Source organism: Dasypus novemcinctus, chromosome 15, assembly GCF_030445035.2.
Source record: "Dasypus novemcinctus isolate mDasNov1 chromosome 15, mDasNov1.1.hap2, whole genome shotgun sequence".
Taxonomy (NCBI): Eukaryota; Metazoa; Chordata; class Mammalia; order Cingulata; family Dasypodidae; genus Dasypus; species Dasypus novemcinctus.
Genome location: NC_080687.1, coordinates 27,016,524 through 27,035,753, shown reverse-complemented (window position 1 = coordinate 27,035,753; position 19,230 = coordinate 27,016,524). Strand labels below are relative to the sequence as shown.

Genomic DNA, 19,230 nt, shown 5'->3' with positions numbered 1-19,230 from the left:
ACAGAACCTACTTTGAAAACTTTGAGCTCAATAATGCCTAACATTTAATGACAGGTTTAAACTAACAGCACTTCAGAATTCTCCCTAATTAATTTTTTCAAACACTCCCTCAGTAATGTGTCAGTTCTATTCTCTAATAGGAAAACCAAGAGGGATCTAGATCAGTTAAAGTATTTTTCCTTTATCGCTTACAGCAGACTCAGAATTAAACATACAGGGAGATGCTTTTCTTGTCATCCAGGTTTCTGGTCAGAACATTTGCTCATGACCTTCTGTAATATCCTTAATCACAGAGTAATAGGCGTGCATCTCAGATATTTTCCTTTTTCAAACAAGTGGTTGGCTTACGAAGGATCATAGATTCATAAAGTAACAGACAATCAAAAAATATAAATTAGACCATTCAAATTCAGGATATGGGTAATGTATGCATCATATAGGAACTATGCATGGAATATTTAATAACTATTAGCCAAATTATAAATAACTCCTGACTACTGAGAGGATATTTATCTTTTCTGAAACTTCCAAATGGCTGACATTCATTCTTTGTGGATGACAGGAATCCTAAGTATCAGCATACATCTAATGAAAGATATGGGGGGGAAGAAGCTGGGGGCATATAATCCCATATCTCTAAAAACTTGGATGCAAAGGACTTTAAGGAAAGGTGATCACCACAGCAACAGTTTGTCACTAAAAAGAAACACCTTGAACCAAATTGATCCCACTTAGTCAGCCCCTGGCAACGGACCTTATGCAGTTATGTGTTTAATACTTGCAGAGGTTGACATAACAAAAAAGTGAAGAGCCCCAATAGCATCTTACAAGAGATCTTCTCTTCTTCCAGAAGTTGCAAATTGAATGCATTTCCAAAGAGTAATATAATTATGTTTGTTGAACTTGAAGGAAACTCTATCTTTTCCTTCAAATCTTGATGATACGCGATTGTCTTTTTCAGTAAAAGAATGGAAATAAAGTCGTTTATTAAATTTTAATAAAAAAGACTTCCTGGAGGCATGATTAAGACCACCCTAGTTGGTTAACTCTTTTTAAAAGCACCACGTTTAATGATTGTCATTGTGCATAATTCAATGAGGAAGGAGTCTGATAAATCTTGAACTTACTTGTGAGCATATGAGTTGCTCTGAGCCTACCATCCCAGGTGGTCTTAGGTTATCTGCAGCCAACTATGAAACTGGTAAGAGTGCTCCCATTTCTCTACTATATTTAGTCTTGTAAGCACAGAAGGCATTTTGTTCAAAATATATAGACACCTGGGAGGCTCATATTCACTCGAAACTCAAAAATGTGAGTTATTTGAATGACTGGCTTAAATTTTCATGTCCACCTATAAGCATATGCTTCTAAAAACTGAGACCTTATGTCTTATATATCTCTCTCTCTTACTAGTTTTCCTGGAAGCATGACAGCCACCCAGGTCCATAGGTTTAAACAGCAGTCACCTTGGAACTGTTCTCCATGCCAACTTCTAAGGTAGAGACTAGTATGGAGCCCGTGTTTGGGACCCTCGTTAGCAGTATGAACTCCTAACATCAGTACAAGAGTTCTCTTGTTCAGACTCCTCAGCAAAACCTATACCTGTCATCTATGACCTCAAGTGCAAAATGTCAGCTGCTGGTTATCAAGATAGATGGTGATTCTTCAAAGAGGCCTGTGTCACACAGTAGAAAAGAGAATGTATCTGAAAGTTAGTATCTTTTTCATCAAATAATTTCATAAAACTTCATGATAAGATGCTTTTGGGATTTATTCTGCAATTTTGAGGAGGTTAGTAATAAATGGATCAGGAACTCAATGAATAGTGGTGAAAGAAGGCTCCTGTTGACTGAATCATGTCACTCATAAAAATCCCAGTCTTGTGGGTGTGAATCCATTTGTAAACAGGACGTTTAAAGATGTTATTAGCTAATGAGTGATCAAACTGAATGAGAGTGGGCTCTAATCCAATATGGCTGAGGTCTTCATAGGCAAACGAAATTGGAAAAGCAAGGAACGAGAAGAGGAGACAGGGGGAACAGATGGCCATGTGGTAGAGGATTGCCAGAAAGCCTTCAAAAGAATGCTGCAGACTCAGGTAGAAAGCAGGGCAGGGTGATATTTTTATTTTGGACTGCTCATCTCTAAAACTGAGAGGCAATAAATTCTCATTGTTTAAGCCAATCCATTGTATGGTATTTATCATAGCAGCCTTGACAAACTAACACCGTTCCCAAACATCCAGTGATGAGATTATCCTTGAAGGTATTAAACAAAGAAAGTGTTTTTCTCTGGGCCACATAACAAAGCCCTCTTTTCTCACTTGCTGGCTCTTTTCTTTAATGGCATAGCTATAACAATGAAAGAGCAGTTTTTATAAAAATCAAAACAACAACAAAAAATAAGGTGGACTCTCTTCTCATGTTGTACAGAAAGAGATTAAATGTCATCTTTAGCATTTTGGTGGCCTTAAAAGTGTATTGAAAAAGAAGATATATATTGAAACCTATATATCAGATTTATCCATATGTAAAGGTAGGGGATAGAGAAAGACAAATACCTCACCTTACCTTTGTTTTTGTGTTGTTGTTGTTGTTTCTTTTCCTTTGCTGACAACTTAATGAGAACTGCTGAGCTTCTCAAGGCAAATGTACTGTGCAGGTGAATGCACAAACAGGCAACCTTTACATAAAATTCTACAAGTTCTTCTTTAGTCTTAATAGCATGACCACTTTGTTGACCCCAAAGTAAAGAGATGAAGGCCATATCCTGAAGGTCATATTTTTGAAAGTAAAAGCCTAGATAAATTAATGGTCTGTGTCTGGTGAGTTTTTGCACAAATTCAAAGGAAGAGGATGTTGATTTCCTTCCTCCCCTCCCCTCTCATTCCCTTTCTTCCATTCCCAAATCTCCCCACTCCTCTCTCTCTCATCAGCAGAGAGTTGCTATATGAAAAATTAAGCATCAAATTAGTGGAATAACCAAAAGTGATTGGTAACTCATTTTACTTTTCATATTTCTTGTGTACAATGGCTGTTGCTCATTGATGATGCACTCTGGGCTTCTGCATCTGTAATCCTGATGGCAAACCTGCATAGGGGGATTTCTATTACTAATTTACTAATGCAGAAAGTGTGGCTCAGAGAGAATATGCAGTAGAAAGAGAACTAAAGTCCATGTCTCCTAACTTCCTGTTCTTCCACAACGTTGGGCAGCATATGAAATTTTTATCCAGTTCTTAGGGGAGAACATCAAGGGAGTATGTCAATAACTTACCACCTAGACTTAGAAGCAGAGCCAAAGGCACTCAAGTATGGCTATTGGATAGGTATGTAAATAAGCAATCTAGAAATGACTGGATAAATTCTCAGGCTGATCATCTCAATAGGGTACTCTTTTGTAAAGGGACTTCATAATGTCTAAAACAAGAAGATTTTCATGTTTCTCTATCTCTACTTTCATTTAAATAGTTTTGTAGTTTTCTATAGTTAAAATAGATTTTTTTTTACCCTTAGTAGTTTAAAGCTAAACATGCTATAATCCCAGTCATATAGTGACAAGGATACTGTACAACGATTTTTATTAAAAGAGAATGTAGTAACAACTCTGATTATTCTACCACCCTGTGAAAAGTAGCTACTCATCATTAATTTTAAAAATACAGACTAATCTAAGTTTTTACATCTTGTTCTGTGACTATGTGATGCTTATCAAAATCCAGAAAATAGAGAATTGATATTGGTGTTTTGCCCAGTCTGAGTTGTTTGCTATAGGAAGTAAACAGTATTAATAGTATATATAAAATAGAATTGTATCGGCCCTGTAGTATGGCTCTAATACACACACAAACACACATAACTTAGACAAACATTTCTTTATGCTCTTGCTAGTTAAAGCAACATGAAATTTTCAGAAAATAGATGCAGAGCTGTAAACTTTTTTATTTCAAAGAAGACATATAATTTTATGGACTCATCACATCATTTGTTTTCATGTAATATAAAGATAATGCAGGTAAAACCCAACCAACTCCAAGTCAACTTTAAGTATCTAATGATCGCTAACATTTTGCCCTCAGAATTATCCTTTTACAAACTTCATTACTGCGCTTGCAGGTATACTGTAGGTAATGTGGCCTAGCAGCTGAAGCATTTCTAGATGAGGGTAGAGGTGCTTCCAGTGATTCTAATAATGAAAGCATGGAAAACTACCAGCTGTATCTTCAAGGTTATATCAGTGGGAGGAAAAAAACAAAGCAAACAAACATCATATAAGAAAGAAAAACAACAATGAGCTACTGGTTGACAAAACCCTGCCCTGCACTGTACCTGTACAGATGAAACTGGACAGTCCTCCGTAGATGACTTCATCATTGTCGGGCAATATAAATGGACACCTTGTCTGGACCTCCAAACAGTATTGCTTGCAAGGAATTGTCTTTCTGCAGTTAAACTGTGTGACTTCAAAATACTGGGAACAGAGCCAGGCTTTGTAGACAATCTGAAAGAAAAGAAGAATCAAAAATATGGAGGGATGATAACAGTTCTGTCTCTACTGAAAGGACATGCTGTACTGTGGGAAGCATGCTGTAGTTTCAAATGGATTATAAGAAAACTCTCATTTCGGGAGAGCATATTTACACAATGCCAGCTGCAAGTGATAAAAATGTAGCAACGAAAGTCTTTGCCATAGGAGCAAAACATTATTTGATTGAGCCTTTAATAAAATATAAAAGGCATTTAGGCTTTAGATTAGATATAATTCACTTGAAAAACAATGGATTTAAGCGGGGACCACTTTTTTCGTAAATCCAACAATATATAAAGTAAAAGGAATAATTGACTGCTTTGATATACAGTAGTTATTTACTGCAATGTGCAAGGTCAGCTAGCTAGTCTTTCCAGTTTTCTGTGCATGGAGTCCCACTGTCTGTGCTTCCAACGGACACTAGATGGTGCTGACTCCTTTACAATGATGACCCAGCAGGCGGTGAGAAAACAGTTCCCACCAGTTAGGGCTTGAACTTCAAGAGGCACAGAGCAAGCAGAAATGAACATTTACATTTATGACTCATATCAAACGCATTGACAATCTCATTGTCCAAAAGCCCAGAACCCCCCAACGTAGATTAGATATGATACTCTGTGGTGTGGTTAGGAGTAGGAGGAGGGAGATTTCAGCAGAACAACTTGAACCTTGGAACAATGTGGGAGCCATATTGATATTGAAATATTTATTTCATTTAAAAACAGTGGGCAAGGGTCTTGAGTTCATGTATCCCTTTAGTGTTTGGAGACTTTTAGGAAGAATCTAAAAACTTTTCCTAATATAAGAAAACAAGCTGAATCTAACTTAAATAAGATGATCTACATTATAGATTGCTGAGATTCAGAGTTTATTTTCCAGATCCTTGGCACTGAGGGCTTTCATTTGTCTGTTTCCAGAATTAATACTACTTAGACAGTATTTTGTCAAACATGTCCCACCTAGCTAAGTGTCTTGTATAGGTGGCAGTTGGGAGTAGTGCTGCCCTGTTGTCAAAAAGAGACTGGAAGCATCAGTCAGAGAAGAACGAAAAATGAAAATGTTTCTTTACCAAGAGGTCATGCCTAGTAGTATCAAAATCATATTCTGTTCTGTGCACAGTTTTAAACAAGTTACATATTTTTTCCATATAATTTTAAGGTAAATATTAGTCACAGTTTGCATAGGAATAATAAGTAATGGAAGTGGAGAATACAGAATTCAAATCCAGGTTCTGTAGAGATTCCAAATCCCGTGATCTTAATAATTATGTTATGCTTAATCTGAAAAATGTTTTTAGAAGAATTTATGTGGAAGTATAGACATCATAAGGGAGTTTGATGATTAACATGAAATCAGCATGGCACTGCATTCTCCAAGTAAAAGACCGTTTGATAAGGAAGATTGGCCTGAGTACTTACTTATAACTACTAATTAAAGTTTATTAAATGAAATAAAGTTTTATTATTTGATCAAAAGTACCTCAATATAGTAAAATGGGATAAATGTGAAATTCAGATCTCCTTTAAATAGCCCAAAGTAATTTTATTTGCTAAGTTATTAATGGTACAAAATCACTATATATCTTGTTAGGAAAACGTACGTTTAATTAGTACTGTTACAGGTGATTTGAACGGGTCTTAACATAAAAGTTTACACTGAAGAACTGTACTAGAAAATTTCTAGAATAGTTGAGGCAACCTCTAAGAATACTTAAATTCCCCCAGTCTCGAAGCCAAACTCAGCATGTAAATGCAATGCCTTCCCCCCAGCGTGGGACATGACACCCGGGGATGAGCCTCCCTGGCAACGAGGGACCACTATCAACTACCAACTGATGATGCAACTGGAAAATGACCTTATACGGAAGGTTCAATGCGGATCAGCAGAATATCCATGTCTACATAAAATACCATGACTTTAAAATGCTGTTTGACCTAAAGTAAGGGGGAAATGGAAAGGAGAAATGAGTTTATATGGCTACGAGCTTCTAAAAAAGAGTCTGGAGGCTGGCAGAAGGATTGCCCTCATGCACAACTGAGCAGAGTCAGAGAGACAGATAAAGCAGATACAACCCCCAGATATTGGTTCCTTTGAGGGCTAAAGAGACCCACGGGAGTTATGGTCATGGCCGATGGGGTTAACTACCAGGGCAGATGGCCCCTCTTTGGAAATGGTGTTTATGTGTGATGAATCTGGACTCAGATGGGATCTCCCTTCATAAGACTTTCATGCCAATGTGCTGGAGGTGCAGTTAATGTTGGGGTTTAAGATATATTTAGGGGATTTGAATCTCTGGACTGACAATGTGATAGCCAGATCCTGAGCCTCAACAGACTCCAGCACCTACAATCTGATTTATTGGACTTACCACACTCAGCTAAGATGGAGTTGAAGAAGGACAACCACCACACCATGGAGCCTAGAGTGATTACAACTGAAAATGGGAGGATTGCATCCAGCATCCAGGTGGAATCTGACCCTCCTCTTGACATAGAGGTGCAATGGACACAACCAATCCAATGTCCACATAGAAGAGGTGGCATTGGAATGGGAAAAGTGGACATAGTGGACGAAGGGTATGGGGAAAGGCAGGAAGAGATGAGAGGTGGAGGCATCTTTGGGACATGGAGCTGCCCTGGATGGTACTTCAGAGGCAATCACCGGACATTGTAAATCCTCACAGGGCCCACTGGATGGAATGGAGGAGAGTATGGGCTATGATGTGAACCAATGTATATGAGGTGCAGAGGTGCCCAAAGATGTACTTACAAAATCCAATGGATGTGTCATGATGATGGGAACGAGTGTTGTTGGGGGGGGGAGAGGGGGGGTGGGGGGATGGGGTTGAATGGGACCTCACATATATATTTTTAATGTAATATTATTACAAAGTCAATAAAAAATAAAAAAATTAAAAAAAAAAAAAAAAAAAAAAAGAATACTTAAATTCCCACTGGGAACCAGGGGCATACATGGGTGGTGGCTGGGTGGCAGATGGAAATGGTGCTGTCCTCTTGTCAGAAAGATCCTAGAAGCATCAGTCAGAGAAGAACAAAACATAGAAATGATTTCTTAACCATACTTTGGAGGAGTTGAAGATGTATTTCAAAATGCCATTGATAGTGGTATATGACATATTATGTAAAATGTCATGACATTTCTGATATAAGCTGAACTTTAAGAATGGCCGGTGTCTATTTTGTGATTTCCGGTTTTGATTGCCTCTTCAAGGTATTAGAGGTTGAATATGTGCATGTTATGCTCTAAATAATAAAATTTCACTGTGAGAAAATTCACATTCTGCCCATTTCTGGGATTCTAAGAACTAGAGTGATCTGTTTTCTCTCGGGGAATATTCCAGCATAATTCCAGAGAGTTGCTTATATTCTTATGGGCCAAACTCTGCTCTCCATTCTTCTTCTCAGTATGCTTTGGCACAATTATTAATATTGAAGTGGCTTCTGAATAACACGTTACTTCCCGTACCTGTGAGCTCTACCTTAAGAAAAAAATCTCTTTTCTTTCACAGACCTTGACTGCCACATATTGAATTCTCCTGGAATACATATCCATACGCCTTTCAATCAGCTCTTCGGCATTGCCCAATGAGAACAGATTCTTTTTTTGGTTCTTTAAATCTTATTTCAAGCACTTTTTTTTTTTTTTTACAGTATTTTAAACTCAAATAACTAGTGAGTTTTAAAAAAATATATATCAGGTCCTATATTTTTCTACCTTAGCAGAAAACCAGTAGCAGAACTTTCATGGGGCTATAACCTCTCCAGGCAGATTTCACTGCATCTTCATTTCTGATGAACTAACTCCTAGACTTTTGAAAATGCAATGAAGCTTCTTCTTTCATCCATATATTCTAAATTTTAGTTCTAGGGATGAGATATATCAGAAAGTAATGGTGGAAAAATTGTGTGGGCAGACAAAATAAGTAGAACCGGGGAGAAATATTTTATTTTTATTTAAAAGAGTAAGACTGGAGAGCAATTTTTGTATAATTAAGACTCATCTCTTCTCTGTATAAATGTGTTTATGGAAAAAGAGGCAGAGTGCATGTACTCTGTTTTCTAAAATATTCCAAAGCGAACTGGAAAAGGTTTGTATTGGAAATAAGAAAACTCTTTTCTAATCTTGAAAAAGATTTGAAAAGCAAATTACCAGGTTTAGTAAAAATCTGAAAATCATGTTTTGTGAAAAGCAGAGAAGTACCTGAGAATATACTAAGACAAAAAGAAAAAGAGGAATGGGGTACTTATTGTCTTCAGTATCTGAGAGAACTGTTATATGCTGATAGTTGCTATTTTCTATGTGAAATCAGATAATAAGGACAAGCTGGAAAACAATAAATAGGCAAATATTGGCATGTTGAAAAGAAGAGCTCTTTTGCCAGAAAAGGTGTACAGAAATAAAAAGAGGCTGTCCTGTGAGATACTCCTGTGAAAAATGCTATGAAGAGGATTCCTGTGTTAGGGAGATGAGAAAAATAAATGCTTCTAAGATACTTTTCTACTCATTTCTATAATTTCTTTGAGGGAAGGAGTTTGAAAAAGGCAGATGTTTTGTGGTGGAACACAGCTAGAGCAAACAAGATGATTTAATTTAAAATACAATATAGAATTTTCAAACAAAAGCACATGATGTAAAATGGATATACTCAGTATACTTTTCTTATTTTAGCCTCCTCATTTAGAGAGAAGTATTAGGTATATTGCTTTTCTAGGAGTTGCTGAATAATATCAATGATCATATAATGGGAAACAATAATTTTATAAAGGAGCAAAAGTAAGAGCACAGACTCTGGTGACAAATTAATGACAAAAACTATATCTACCCCACTCCCTTCATTGAGAAGTTTTACATTTTTCTTCCTGTTGAAGTCATGTTCTTGCCAGCTAATTATGCACATGAAAGCCCTCTCAAAAAATATATTCACCCTCATGCTCTCACTCTGCTCTGTGCCCTTTGGAAATGATTATCCATTATATAAAAATTTTGCTCGATAGCTGCCCATTTTACTACAAAGAGGAAACATTTTCAAATCATAGCCTAGACAAAAAACTAAAGGCTAAATTATGAATTGGCCTAAATGGGAATGTTGTTTTTCCTAATATTTACTTAAGATGTAATGATTATCTTTTTGTTGTTGTTAGTTTTTCCAATGTGTTTTCTCACTTGTTAATTTTTTCCTCATGATACCCCTGAGAGTGGTTTGGGAAATATTTTAGAAGTACAGAAACAAAGACACAAAGTGTTTATACAGCAAATGAATAGAATTCTGGTCCCTCAACAACTAGGCCAGGAAGTTTTTCATTGGAACTCTGAGTGGAACTTTTCTGAGTAGACTTAAAAGTGAAGAATATATGAAAAAAGCCTGGCTCTCTGGAGTCACAGAACTGTGGCTTTCGAGGCCTAAGAAAGGTCTTAGAGATCATGTAGCTGAGCCTCTTGATATTGAAATGGGGATTGGCACCTAGAAAGATCATTTGATGGCAACAGAGGAAGAGAAGAGGCCTGGAAACGAGACTCTCTGACTTTCCAGGCCATGGCTTTCATAACACACCATATTATTTGGAAGGCATCAAGTGAGTATGATTTTTCTTAACATAGTCTATATTTTGCAAGTCACTTAATTGCAGAGCTGTTCCTTTGAAACTTTCACTTATAATTCTGTACAATGGACTGGAATAAGCCACTACCCACTTCACCCTGAGGCAAATTCGCAAGTCTCTGCTCTGTGTTCACATCCTTTTCCGTATTTCCTCTGTTTTGGTGGCCTATTGGAAGATGTAATTTAAAACAGCAAAGGGTGAGGAGAGGAAGGGCAACAATCTAGCATACTCATTTCCAGTCTCTTGATGAAGACTGATTTTTTTTTTTAAGATAATTTTCAGCTTTCAGAAAAGCTTTAGTGGTTATGGTGCAAATATGGTTGAGTTCAAAACCTCAGGAGTTCCTGCTCCGTGGTTATGGGAAGAAGTTAAGCTATGGAACTCCAGAAGAGTGTGATTTATGGGCTGTAAGGATGAGCCTGAAATAGCCATCCTACCATTTTTTTAATTAGAAGTTACAAGTGGTGCCCAGAATAATCATGGTTCAGAGTATTGTTTTTATAAATGATTTTCAGCATGTACCTGGGGCCAGTTATTATTACTACTCTTTCTGGAGAGTCCATTTGACTACAGCTATAACACAGCAGATAATCTTGAAATAACTGAAGCCTAAAATTAATATTTTTCCAATAAAGCTCAGATTCTCATTAATTTTAAATATGCCTCTTACTTTCATTATTCCCCAATATTTCCATATTTTAGAGTCAACCCAAATATTTGAAATCATGCCAATAAATAATTAACCCAGTTTAAGTTACATGTCCTCAAAAAATCTTAGGGTTTCTCTTTGCCCTGGTTTAGTTGCAATTTAAATATATATTTAGTATTTAGTAATAAAGAGCCTCTTTCTTTGTTCTTTGTAAAGCAGGGACTGGGTATGTCTCGGTTAGATTTGTACTGCAAATACATGTTAGCATGCTGAAAAAATGCTATGCTGGCTACTAATTTTTTCTTACCAAGAAAAACATGTCAGATAGCAAAAACGGTTGCAATCTCCATAGTAGAAGTTGCTTTCCCTGTCCCCCCCATACGTTAGTAAAGACTTATTTTCTTTTCACATTTGTAGCATTCATTGACATATTTTATCAGATCTTTTTCTGTCAGCTCTAATGCTTTAGTGGCCTGAATTTTGATTGTGTATGGGTGAAATAAATAGTTATGTAAGCATTAGTCTGCTACACGAACTGACTCAGGCTAATGCACTTTGATGCATAACGCATGGAGCAATTACTATAAGTGGGGGGTGAAAGCCAGGTACATTTTGACTTTCATATATTGGGAAATGGAAATAGTGATAATAGTCCGAGAGGGAAACTGGGGGAAAAAACACTGCATAAGTCATCTCTAGAAGTATATTAAGAGTTGGATAGTTAAGAACCAGGCCCTTTGACCCACTGAAAGGCGTACAACTTCAGCACACTATTCCTAGTATAGAGCTGTGTCTCAGCTACACTTTCTGAGGTAAAATGCTCCTATTTTTCCTGGGCGATCCATTTTTTTTTTTATCCTGTTATACTGCTTGGTTTTTCCCCTGAACTTCAGCCTTCCAAAGCTTTCTGGCACTGCCACACATCTTCAAGTCTACCCCACCCATTCTCAGAACCGGAATGTGACTCCTGCAGTGCCTGGACTCAACTAATACAGGAAAAGGAATCAGTCAGGAAACCTCAGGCTAACTCAAGCTAATCAGGACATGGTATTATGGAGGTCTACGGACAAATGATTGCAAAGGAGATGATTAAAAGCAAAAGTACTGTTCTATCCTTGAATAGAGAAATGCTCCTATCCAAAGAGGATCTGCATGTGCTTTAAATGAAAAATCTGTCACTATGTCTCCAGCACTTTCCAAGGGAAAAAGTGCCCTCATTATGACATAAGAACACATTTAGTTTCCTCTATTCCTCTCTTCTCCATTAATAAGCTTCTTGAGTTAGCTATGCTCAATGTCTGCCTTGTTTCACTTTTCTTTTACCCCTTGTCTTACTGAGATTTGGCTTCAGCCCAAACCACTCGACTGAATCATTCTTGCTGAGTTCATTGACTTCTTTGCCTATACATCCAGCTGCTAAAATCAGTTATTTTCTTATTTGGCCTCTTGACCGCATTTAAACACTGTTGACCAATCCCTTCTTGCAATACAGAATCCTCTGATTATATGATTCTCTTTATCCAGGTTTTCCTCTTGCATCTCTGGCTACTCCTACTCAGTCTTCATTTACGTTTGTTTGTTTTTGTTGTTTTGTTGCTCTTGCCTTGTTTTAATCTTCAAACATCCAGAATCCCTTAGTCGTCTCTTCTGAAATTTAGTCTATACATGCTTTTTGGATAATCACCATTGACACTATTCAATTATTATTCTTTAAAATAATGAAGCCCAGATCTTTATTTCTAATGCAGATCTCTTGAGCACCTGATGGATCTATAAACTGTCTCCTATATGTCTCTGTTTTGATTCTCTTTAACATCTCGGGCTCTGCCAAGTCCAAAATGAAATTTGGCATCATCCTTCCTAACTGTTCAGGTAGACAAGAAGCAAGAAATCTGGGAGTCATCCCAGATGTCTCTTTTTGCTTTCCCCTACAACTGTTTAATCCACCAGGCCCTTTGATTTAACCTCCTATGTATCTCTAATATCTGTTGAACCTCTTGATTCCTGCTGACACTATCATACTTCCAGCACTTCCATCTCTCACTTAGATTACTGTAATAGATATTTCTCTCTAACTTCAGTCAAGAACTTCTCCAGACCATTCTCTATAATGCAGTTAGAGTGATCTTTGTAAAATTACCTTCATTATTTTACCACTCCACTTTAAACCATTCAATACCTCTTCCCATCACTCAGGAAAAATTTCAAACTCCTTAACTAACTCCGATCTTTGCGACCTTTTTGCTTACCCCTCCAGCCTCATCTCTCACTGCTACCATCCTTATGCCATCTTCTTCAGCATCCGTGAATGGTGTGTACATCGCCAAATGTGTCAGGCCCTCTCTGGCCCTGCGTTCATGCTCTTTCCTCCTGCTTCCTCACATATCTCTTAGCCTGGTTAATTTCTATTCATCCTACATAACCTTGTCTCTAAGCCTTCCCTGACTTGCAACTCCTCTCAAGATTCCCAAGTGTACTCTTCTTATGTACTTATAGTAAATGTGACTCTGTTTTATTGTCTGTCCCCTTCCTCCTAGACTCGATACACCTGGAATGCAAGGTGGGTGCCTTCTGCATTTTTATATTCCCAGTGCCCCAGGGTTCACCTGGTAGAAATTTACCTTCAATGAAATTCTCTTTGAAGATTTTGTAACAGGGCCTTCAGGTTTGCACAGCAGTACCTTGTGGTTTGGTTAGGGTGAGTCAGTCCACCTGCCTCTGAGATCTAGCAGAGTAGTTCTGCAGAGCAGAGGCTCAAACTGAGACCCACAATGAGCTTCCAAGACATTAAATCCTTGGAATCCTTTTTCAAATGACCAGCTAACACCTTTATAGGAGGCCAAATAAATCCTGAACAAATAACATTTTAAAAGCCCTCTTCATGAACTAAATCTCTCTCCAAATAGATACCATGGTTCAAGTCTTGAGGCACAATATGAGTTTGAGTTTCAATCTGAGAAAGGTTTCTCAACAAAGAGAAAACAAAGTGTAGTTTATTGCACAAGACTCATGGAAAGCCTCAGAAGGACAGAATTTATTTTGAAATTGTAATTTAAAATGGACAGGCTGTTTTGGCTGGAATTATGGCAAAAATGTTGAGGAGACAGATAACACTAACCTGTGACTTTCCAAAACATCTAGAAATAAATATGGACAATGACAGTAATATGTGAATTAAGCTCACAGTGAATAAATGACTCATTTTGGTATCAAGAAAGGTCTCTTAATGGGCTGCCTTCACCTGATTATCACATTAATGATGAAGATGACAGGGCCTTGGTTGGTGAACATCTGAAAGGAAGGACATTCTCTCATGGAGGCTATTTCTCAAGTTCTGTCACGAGTAGATATTAATGCTATTTTCTCAAACAGCCTTTTCCCAAATTGGAAAAGCACAGGAATAAATGACAGCTTCTTCTGTAAGGTATCAGCGAATTGACACCTTGGGAATGCAGCAGCATAACATGTTATAAGACTCTTTAGACACACTTAAACTCAGTCTGTACTGTCAGAAGAGTGATCCTGTCAGAATTTGTAGTTTTCTAAAGTCAACAAGTGAACACTTCATTATAAATTCACTTTTAGGCTCCACAATGAAAGGGAGTTAAGAAGGTTGAAAAGGGTTCAAAAGTGGGAAATCAGTCTTCTGAATAAAGATAAATGAAAGTGAGGCTGTAGATAAGATATCTGAAACTACTCTTAAGCATACAAAAGGATACAAAGGGATAATATGGTCACCAAGGAAAGGAAGAGTGCATGTGGTCCATCTCCAGCAGGAAACGTTTGTTAGACTTCCCTTATTTTGTAGGATTCATAGAGGAAACACAGAGCAATTGATGATTAATAAAATAATGAATTTCAGGATATAGAGTATATTTAGAAAATATCAATGTACACAGCATAACTATAATAAGTAATCAATAAATTAACTACAAAGTGCAGATGTGTACATTTTTTCATAAAACTCAACAGAATGAGACTTATTCTAACTACCTCCCTTGACAGAAACACACAAAAACGTCTCTGGAAAGGTAATATATAACTTTGCTATACAACCAAAGTAAAGTATGAAAAAATTGAAATAATAAAGTGAAAATATCTAACCTTGGATAATTATATAAACTGTCTATCTTATAGAACTAGAATATAAAATGCTTCATTGTATCTCTGAATGTTCTAAATCTTTTCCATATTGTCAGGACATTTTTGTACCATTAATGTATGATTGCAACACAGTTTGCCAATAGCAGATTCACAAGATTTAGCAATTATTACAATAATAAATCTACCTTTCTTCAAAGGAGGTGCTACTGCCTCCAATGGAGTAGGTTCTTTGTATTCTTTATTTTCCCCATAGACAAGAGGCCTTCTAACTGATCACATAGCCAATGCTTGACAAATAGTGGCTAATACTATTGGTATCATTATTGTTTTCTACTTTATCTTAATGAATCCTGATAGCTATGAGCACAGAAGGAATAAATAACAACTCCTTTTGTGGATGCTTGGCAAACCAGCACCATGGAAATGTAGCAGTATTACATATTATGTGGCTCTTTGAACATGGTATTTATTTAAACCTGATCAATATTGACTGCCATCAAGTGCTAGTTATCCTATAAAATTTATAATTTTAAAAAGTTACAAAGTGAACACTTTGATATTCTAATTAGAATATAGAATTGTGGCCTGTTTTCATGAAACAGAAATAAGTTAACTGTTATATGAGTATTGCTTTCATAGGTATCATTCAATCTATCTGTTAATTCAAAATTATTTATTGAGACATCACTACGGGTCTGACAGTAGATAAGCACTCTTTGGACCTAGTGGAGGGCAGGTCAAAAATTTCATGATGACATTTTTCTAGGCATCAAAGTGCTTCAGTCAAATTAAAAGAGACAAGGTAAGATGTGTTAAATGGTGTATTACTATCACTGTGCTTCAATTTGGAGAAAGCAGATATCATTAATGACTGAGAGTTTCTGGAGGTTTTATGGAGAAGAGAGGGTGAATTACATGAGAGGAGCAATAGAGTGGAGGTTGAATTGTGACTGTGGTCCAAGAAAGAAAAAGAAAGAACAAGGGAGAAGGGAACAGAGGAATACAGGAAGGAAAGAGTTCATAAAATATTTACAGAGATCATTTAGTTTGCTAGTTATTTTCACATGCATTACTTTGTTATCATAGGGATTTCACAAATTTGAAAACTAAAGCTCAGAGAATTTCAGCAATTTGAACAAGGCGCCACAGCTGAACATAACAGAACCATGATGGGAATTTAGATTATTTTTTAACCTTCACCCACAACCCATATCAAAATCCTTTTTACCTCATACCACAGATAGTGAGATGTAAACAAGTATGAATTCATGCTAGTTTAAGTACAGTAGTTTTTGAGTTGCAAGAAACATCCCTTCTGGAGTTAAGTTTTGGTGATTCAAACATTTTCTACCCTTTTAAGTTCACTCCCATTGTTATATGTATGCATACCTCAATGAGATATTTCACCAGCTGCTATATGTTTTACTCTACAGTTGAAGATTTTAAATCCTTCAAAAGATCAAAATGTCTATGATTTTATGAACACAAGCTCACAACCCTATAAATTGGTGGCATGGGTAATAATATCAGTGATGAGGGATGAGCTAGAATTATATCTGAAAAAAAATTACCTATCACTAACTATTTGTCCAGTTAGGAGGCTTGTATTTCTAGTTCCTACCCTAAATCCTCCTCTCTTCCTCTGTGATTGGTTGTTTTCACATGAACTCTTATTCAAATATTAAATTACACAGAAATGAAATTAAATTGAATATGTTTAAAAGAGTGTTGCTAAATATTTATAGTACTTATTTCATCCATATAAAAATTTTAGCACATATCCATTATTTAGATATTTATTTATAAATTATATACAGGAATGATTGTTTAATGTGTACATTATAGCACATACACAAAACATAAATACTTGCAAGGAATAGGGTAAGAGATAACTACAAATATAATTTTAATGTTTTTTTTGTTAAACCCCCAATGGATCACCTTGCACATGCTCTGGTTCTTATGAGAAGCCTGGTTTAAATTAATCAGCAAACTTTTTAAAAATTGGAAAAAAAAAAAAGTAAATTGTCTTATTGTATTGCAAAAGCATTTAAAACTGAGCCCTTGCTTAAATTGGGCAAGTGCATTTTAATCAATTTATTTTATCAAAGAGCTAGGTAAAATTCAAAATTAATTGTGTGGGCAAGAACCTGGTCTGTCTTTGCTCCCCAATCTATAGGGCATAGTGGGGGGCTGATCTCTGGCAGCACTTATTAATAAGTTCCTGAATGAATGAATGAATGAATGAATGAATGAAGTGCAATGCAGACACAAATTGAAGGTGAATTCAAACAGCGACAAGCCAGTGAAATGGGTATATACAAATCCCTCCTGTTGTATTTATTAGAGTTTATTTTCTTAATCAAACTTTTTTTCTCATTCTAGAAATTAATGTTATTCATTCCCATCTTCCACCTATGCACTTTTTTTTTTAGGAGGTACTGGGGAATGAACCCAGGACCTTGTACATGGGAAGCAGGTGCTCAACCACTGAGTTACATCCACTCCCTAATGCCAGTTGGTGTTTTCATTTGTTTGTTTTGGTTTTAGGAAGCACTGGGGATGGAACCCAGAACCGTACATATGGGAAGCAGGCACTCAACCACCTGAATTACATCACTTTTAAGGCAAACAATAAAAACTGGGCCAATAACGAGAGTTTGGGATAAGGAGCAATAATGCTGACTTTTAATAACAATGATAGTGGTGAAAACTCTTATTTCTTTTTTTGGTTGGTATGATTTAGCAAAGTTTCTAGAGCCAAAGTAAGACAAAAATGTAATTCCTAATAATAAATTATTTCTGGGTATCTTATGAAAATGTATATATATATATATATATATATATATATATATATATATATATATATACACACACACACATATATCTCATGAAGAAAATCAAATTCTTTGTTGCAAGATAACAAAGTTGTAAACTCCTCCTCTGCATTCTAAAATATTTCACCAAGTTTTAGGGATAGCAGAAGAGGTAAATATTTTTCTTCCTAAACTTTTCCATGTTTCTGGATTGCCTTAGTAAACATCGAGATAAAGCTAAATGTACTCTTTTAACATCTTAGATCATGTAATTTTCTAAGTCAGAAAGTACATGTCTTTAAATGGTAAGATTAAGATGTTTCTGGTAAAATAGAAATCGATCCACTCATGCACAATGGTTTCATGAGTCAGAATAAGACAGTTAAGTTTAAAGGTAGAGATTTGGTATTCCTCCCTAAAACATTTTCTAAGACAATTTAATTGGATGTTTCTTGTGTTCCATTTACTTTCCTACTCCACAGTTACCTCTGTGAAGTTAGTAAAATGCAATTTATTTCCTGTTCTTCAAGTGTACTGTGTATATTTGGTAACAGTGGAAGATACAACATCAGGGTAGACAGTTGGTTATTATATATTATTCAGAAAGAGGGAAATATCTACTATTACTCTCAGTAATAGTATGTTACAATCCTGAATTATACTTAAGATAAAATGAGAAAGTACCTCATATAATTTTGTAAATCTTATATCGTGAAATCTGGATATTTAAGTTTAAGAATTTTTTACCTTGAGAATGCATATTTACATATATCAATAAAATGTAAATCATTCTATATATAAATGATAAATCCAGTTTTGAATATTAGGTATATGTTAGCAGCCCAAAAAAAGCCTTATTGGTAAATAGCTTATAAATTTTGTGTCTAAGACAATGCTTTAAAATAAAAAAGCATGCATGTTCCTTCCATATGCAGGGCTGACTGCCATAGCCCCTAAAATAAACATCTTAACAAATTATTTTTATTCAATTGCAAGTGATAACAAGTTTACAGATCATTTTTAATGAAGAGTAATGATAAAGTTAGTTGTGGCTTAGTACTGATTGTGATGGAAAATAATGTGTTTTTGAGTACACAAATCCCAAATTAGAGTGAGGTTTACAAACCAGAGAAGACATTTGTTACTAAATGTGTCATCTCTACATAAATAAGGTATAATCCATAACTAATAAGATAATGATATTCATGGCTCCTCAGTGGAAAATGACACTACTACCAACAAAAAAGAACAAATGGGAAAAACAAATGAATAGATCAAATTTATAGCAAAGCAAGAAGATTCAGTTAACATTTCTTTTAAGCTTAAATGGTGGAGTGTAGCAGGAGGAACAATCAAGTAAGTAGATAGAATAGATTCTAAAATACCCATTTGGAAATCCCCCAAAAAGTGAGCTTATTTTTCAGTCTTTTCATGACCTAGAGGTACTGAAAACCCAAATCAAAGAATCACCATTTTCCTCTGAATTCTGACTGCCATACTCTCGCTACACATG

The 19,230-nt window shown here is 36.0% G+C and overlaps 1 protein-coding gene across 3 annotated transcripts in view; it reads right to left on the bottom strand.

Moving 5' to 3' along the window:
- Positions 1-19,230, bottom strand: part of NALF1 (NALCN channel auxiliary factor 1) — a 687,255-nt gene that overhangs the window by 39,249 nt on the left and 628,776 nt on the right. For all 3 annotated transcript variants that reach the window (XR_011645808.1, XM_004471204.5, XM_071208209.1), the window contains exon 2: positions 4,329-4,500. Coding sequence is in view for 2 of the 3 variants with exons in the window: in XM_004471204.5 (XP_004471261.2) it covers positions 4,329-4,500 (172 nt within the window). In the remaining variant the exon portion in view is untranslated. The remainder of the gene's footprint in view (positions 1-4,328; positions 4,501-19,230) is intronic.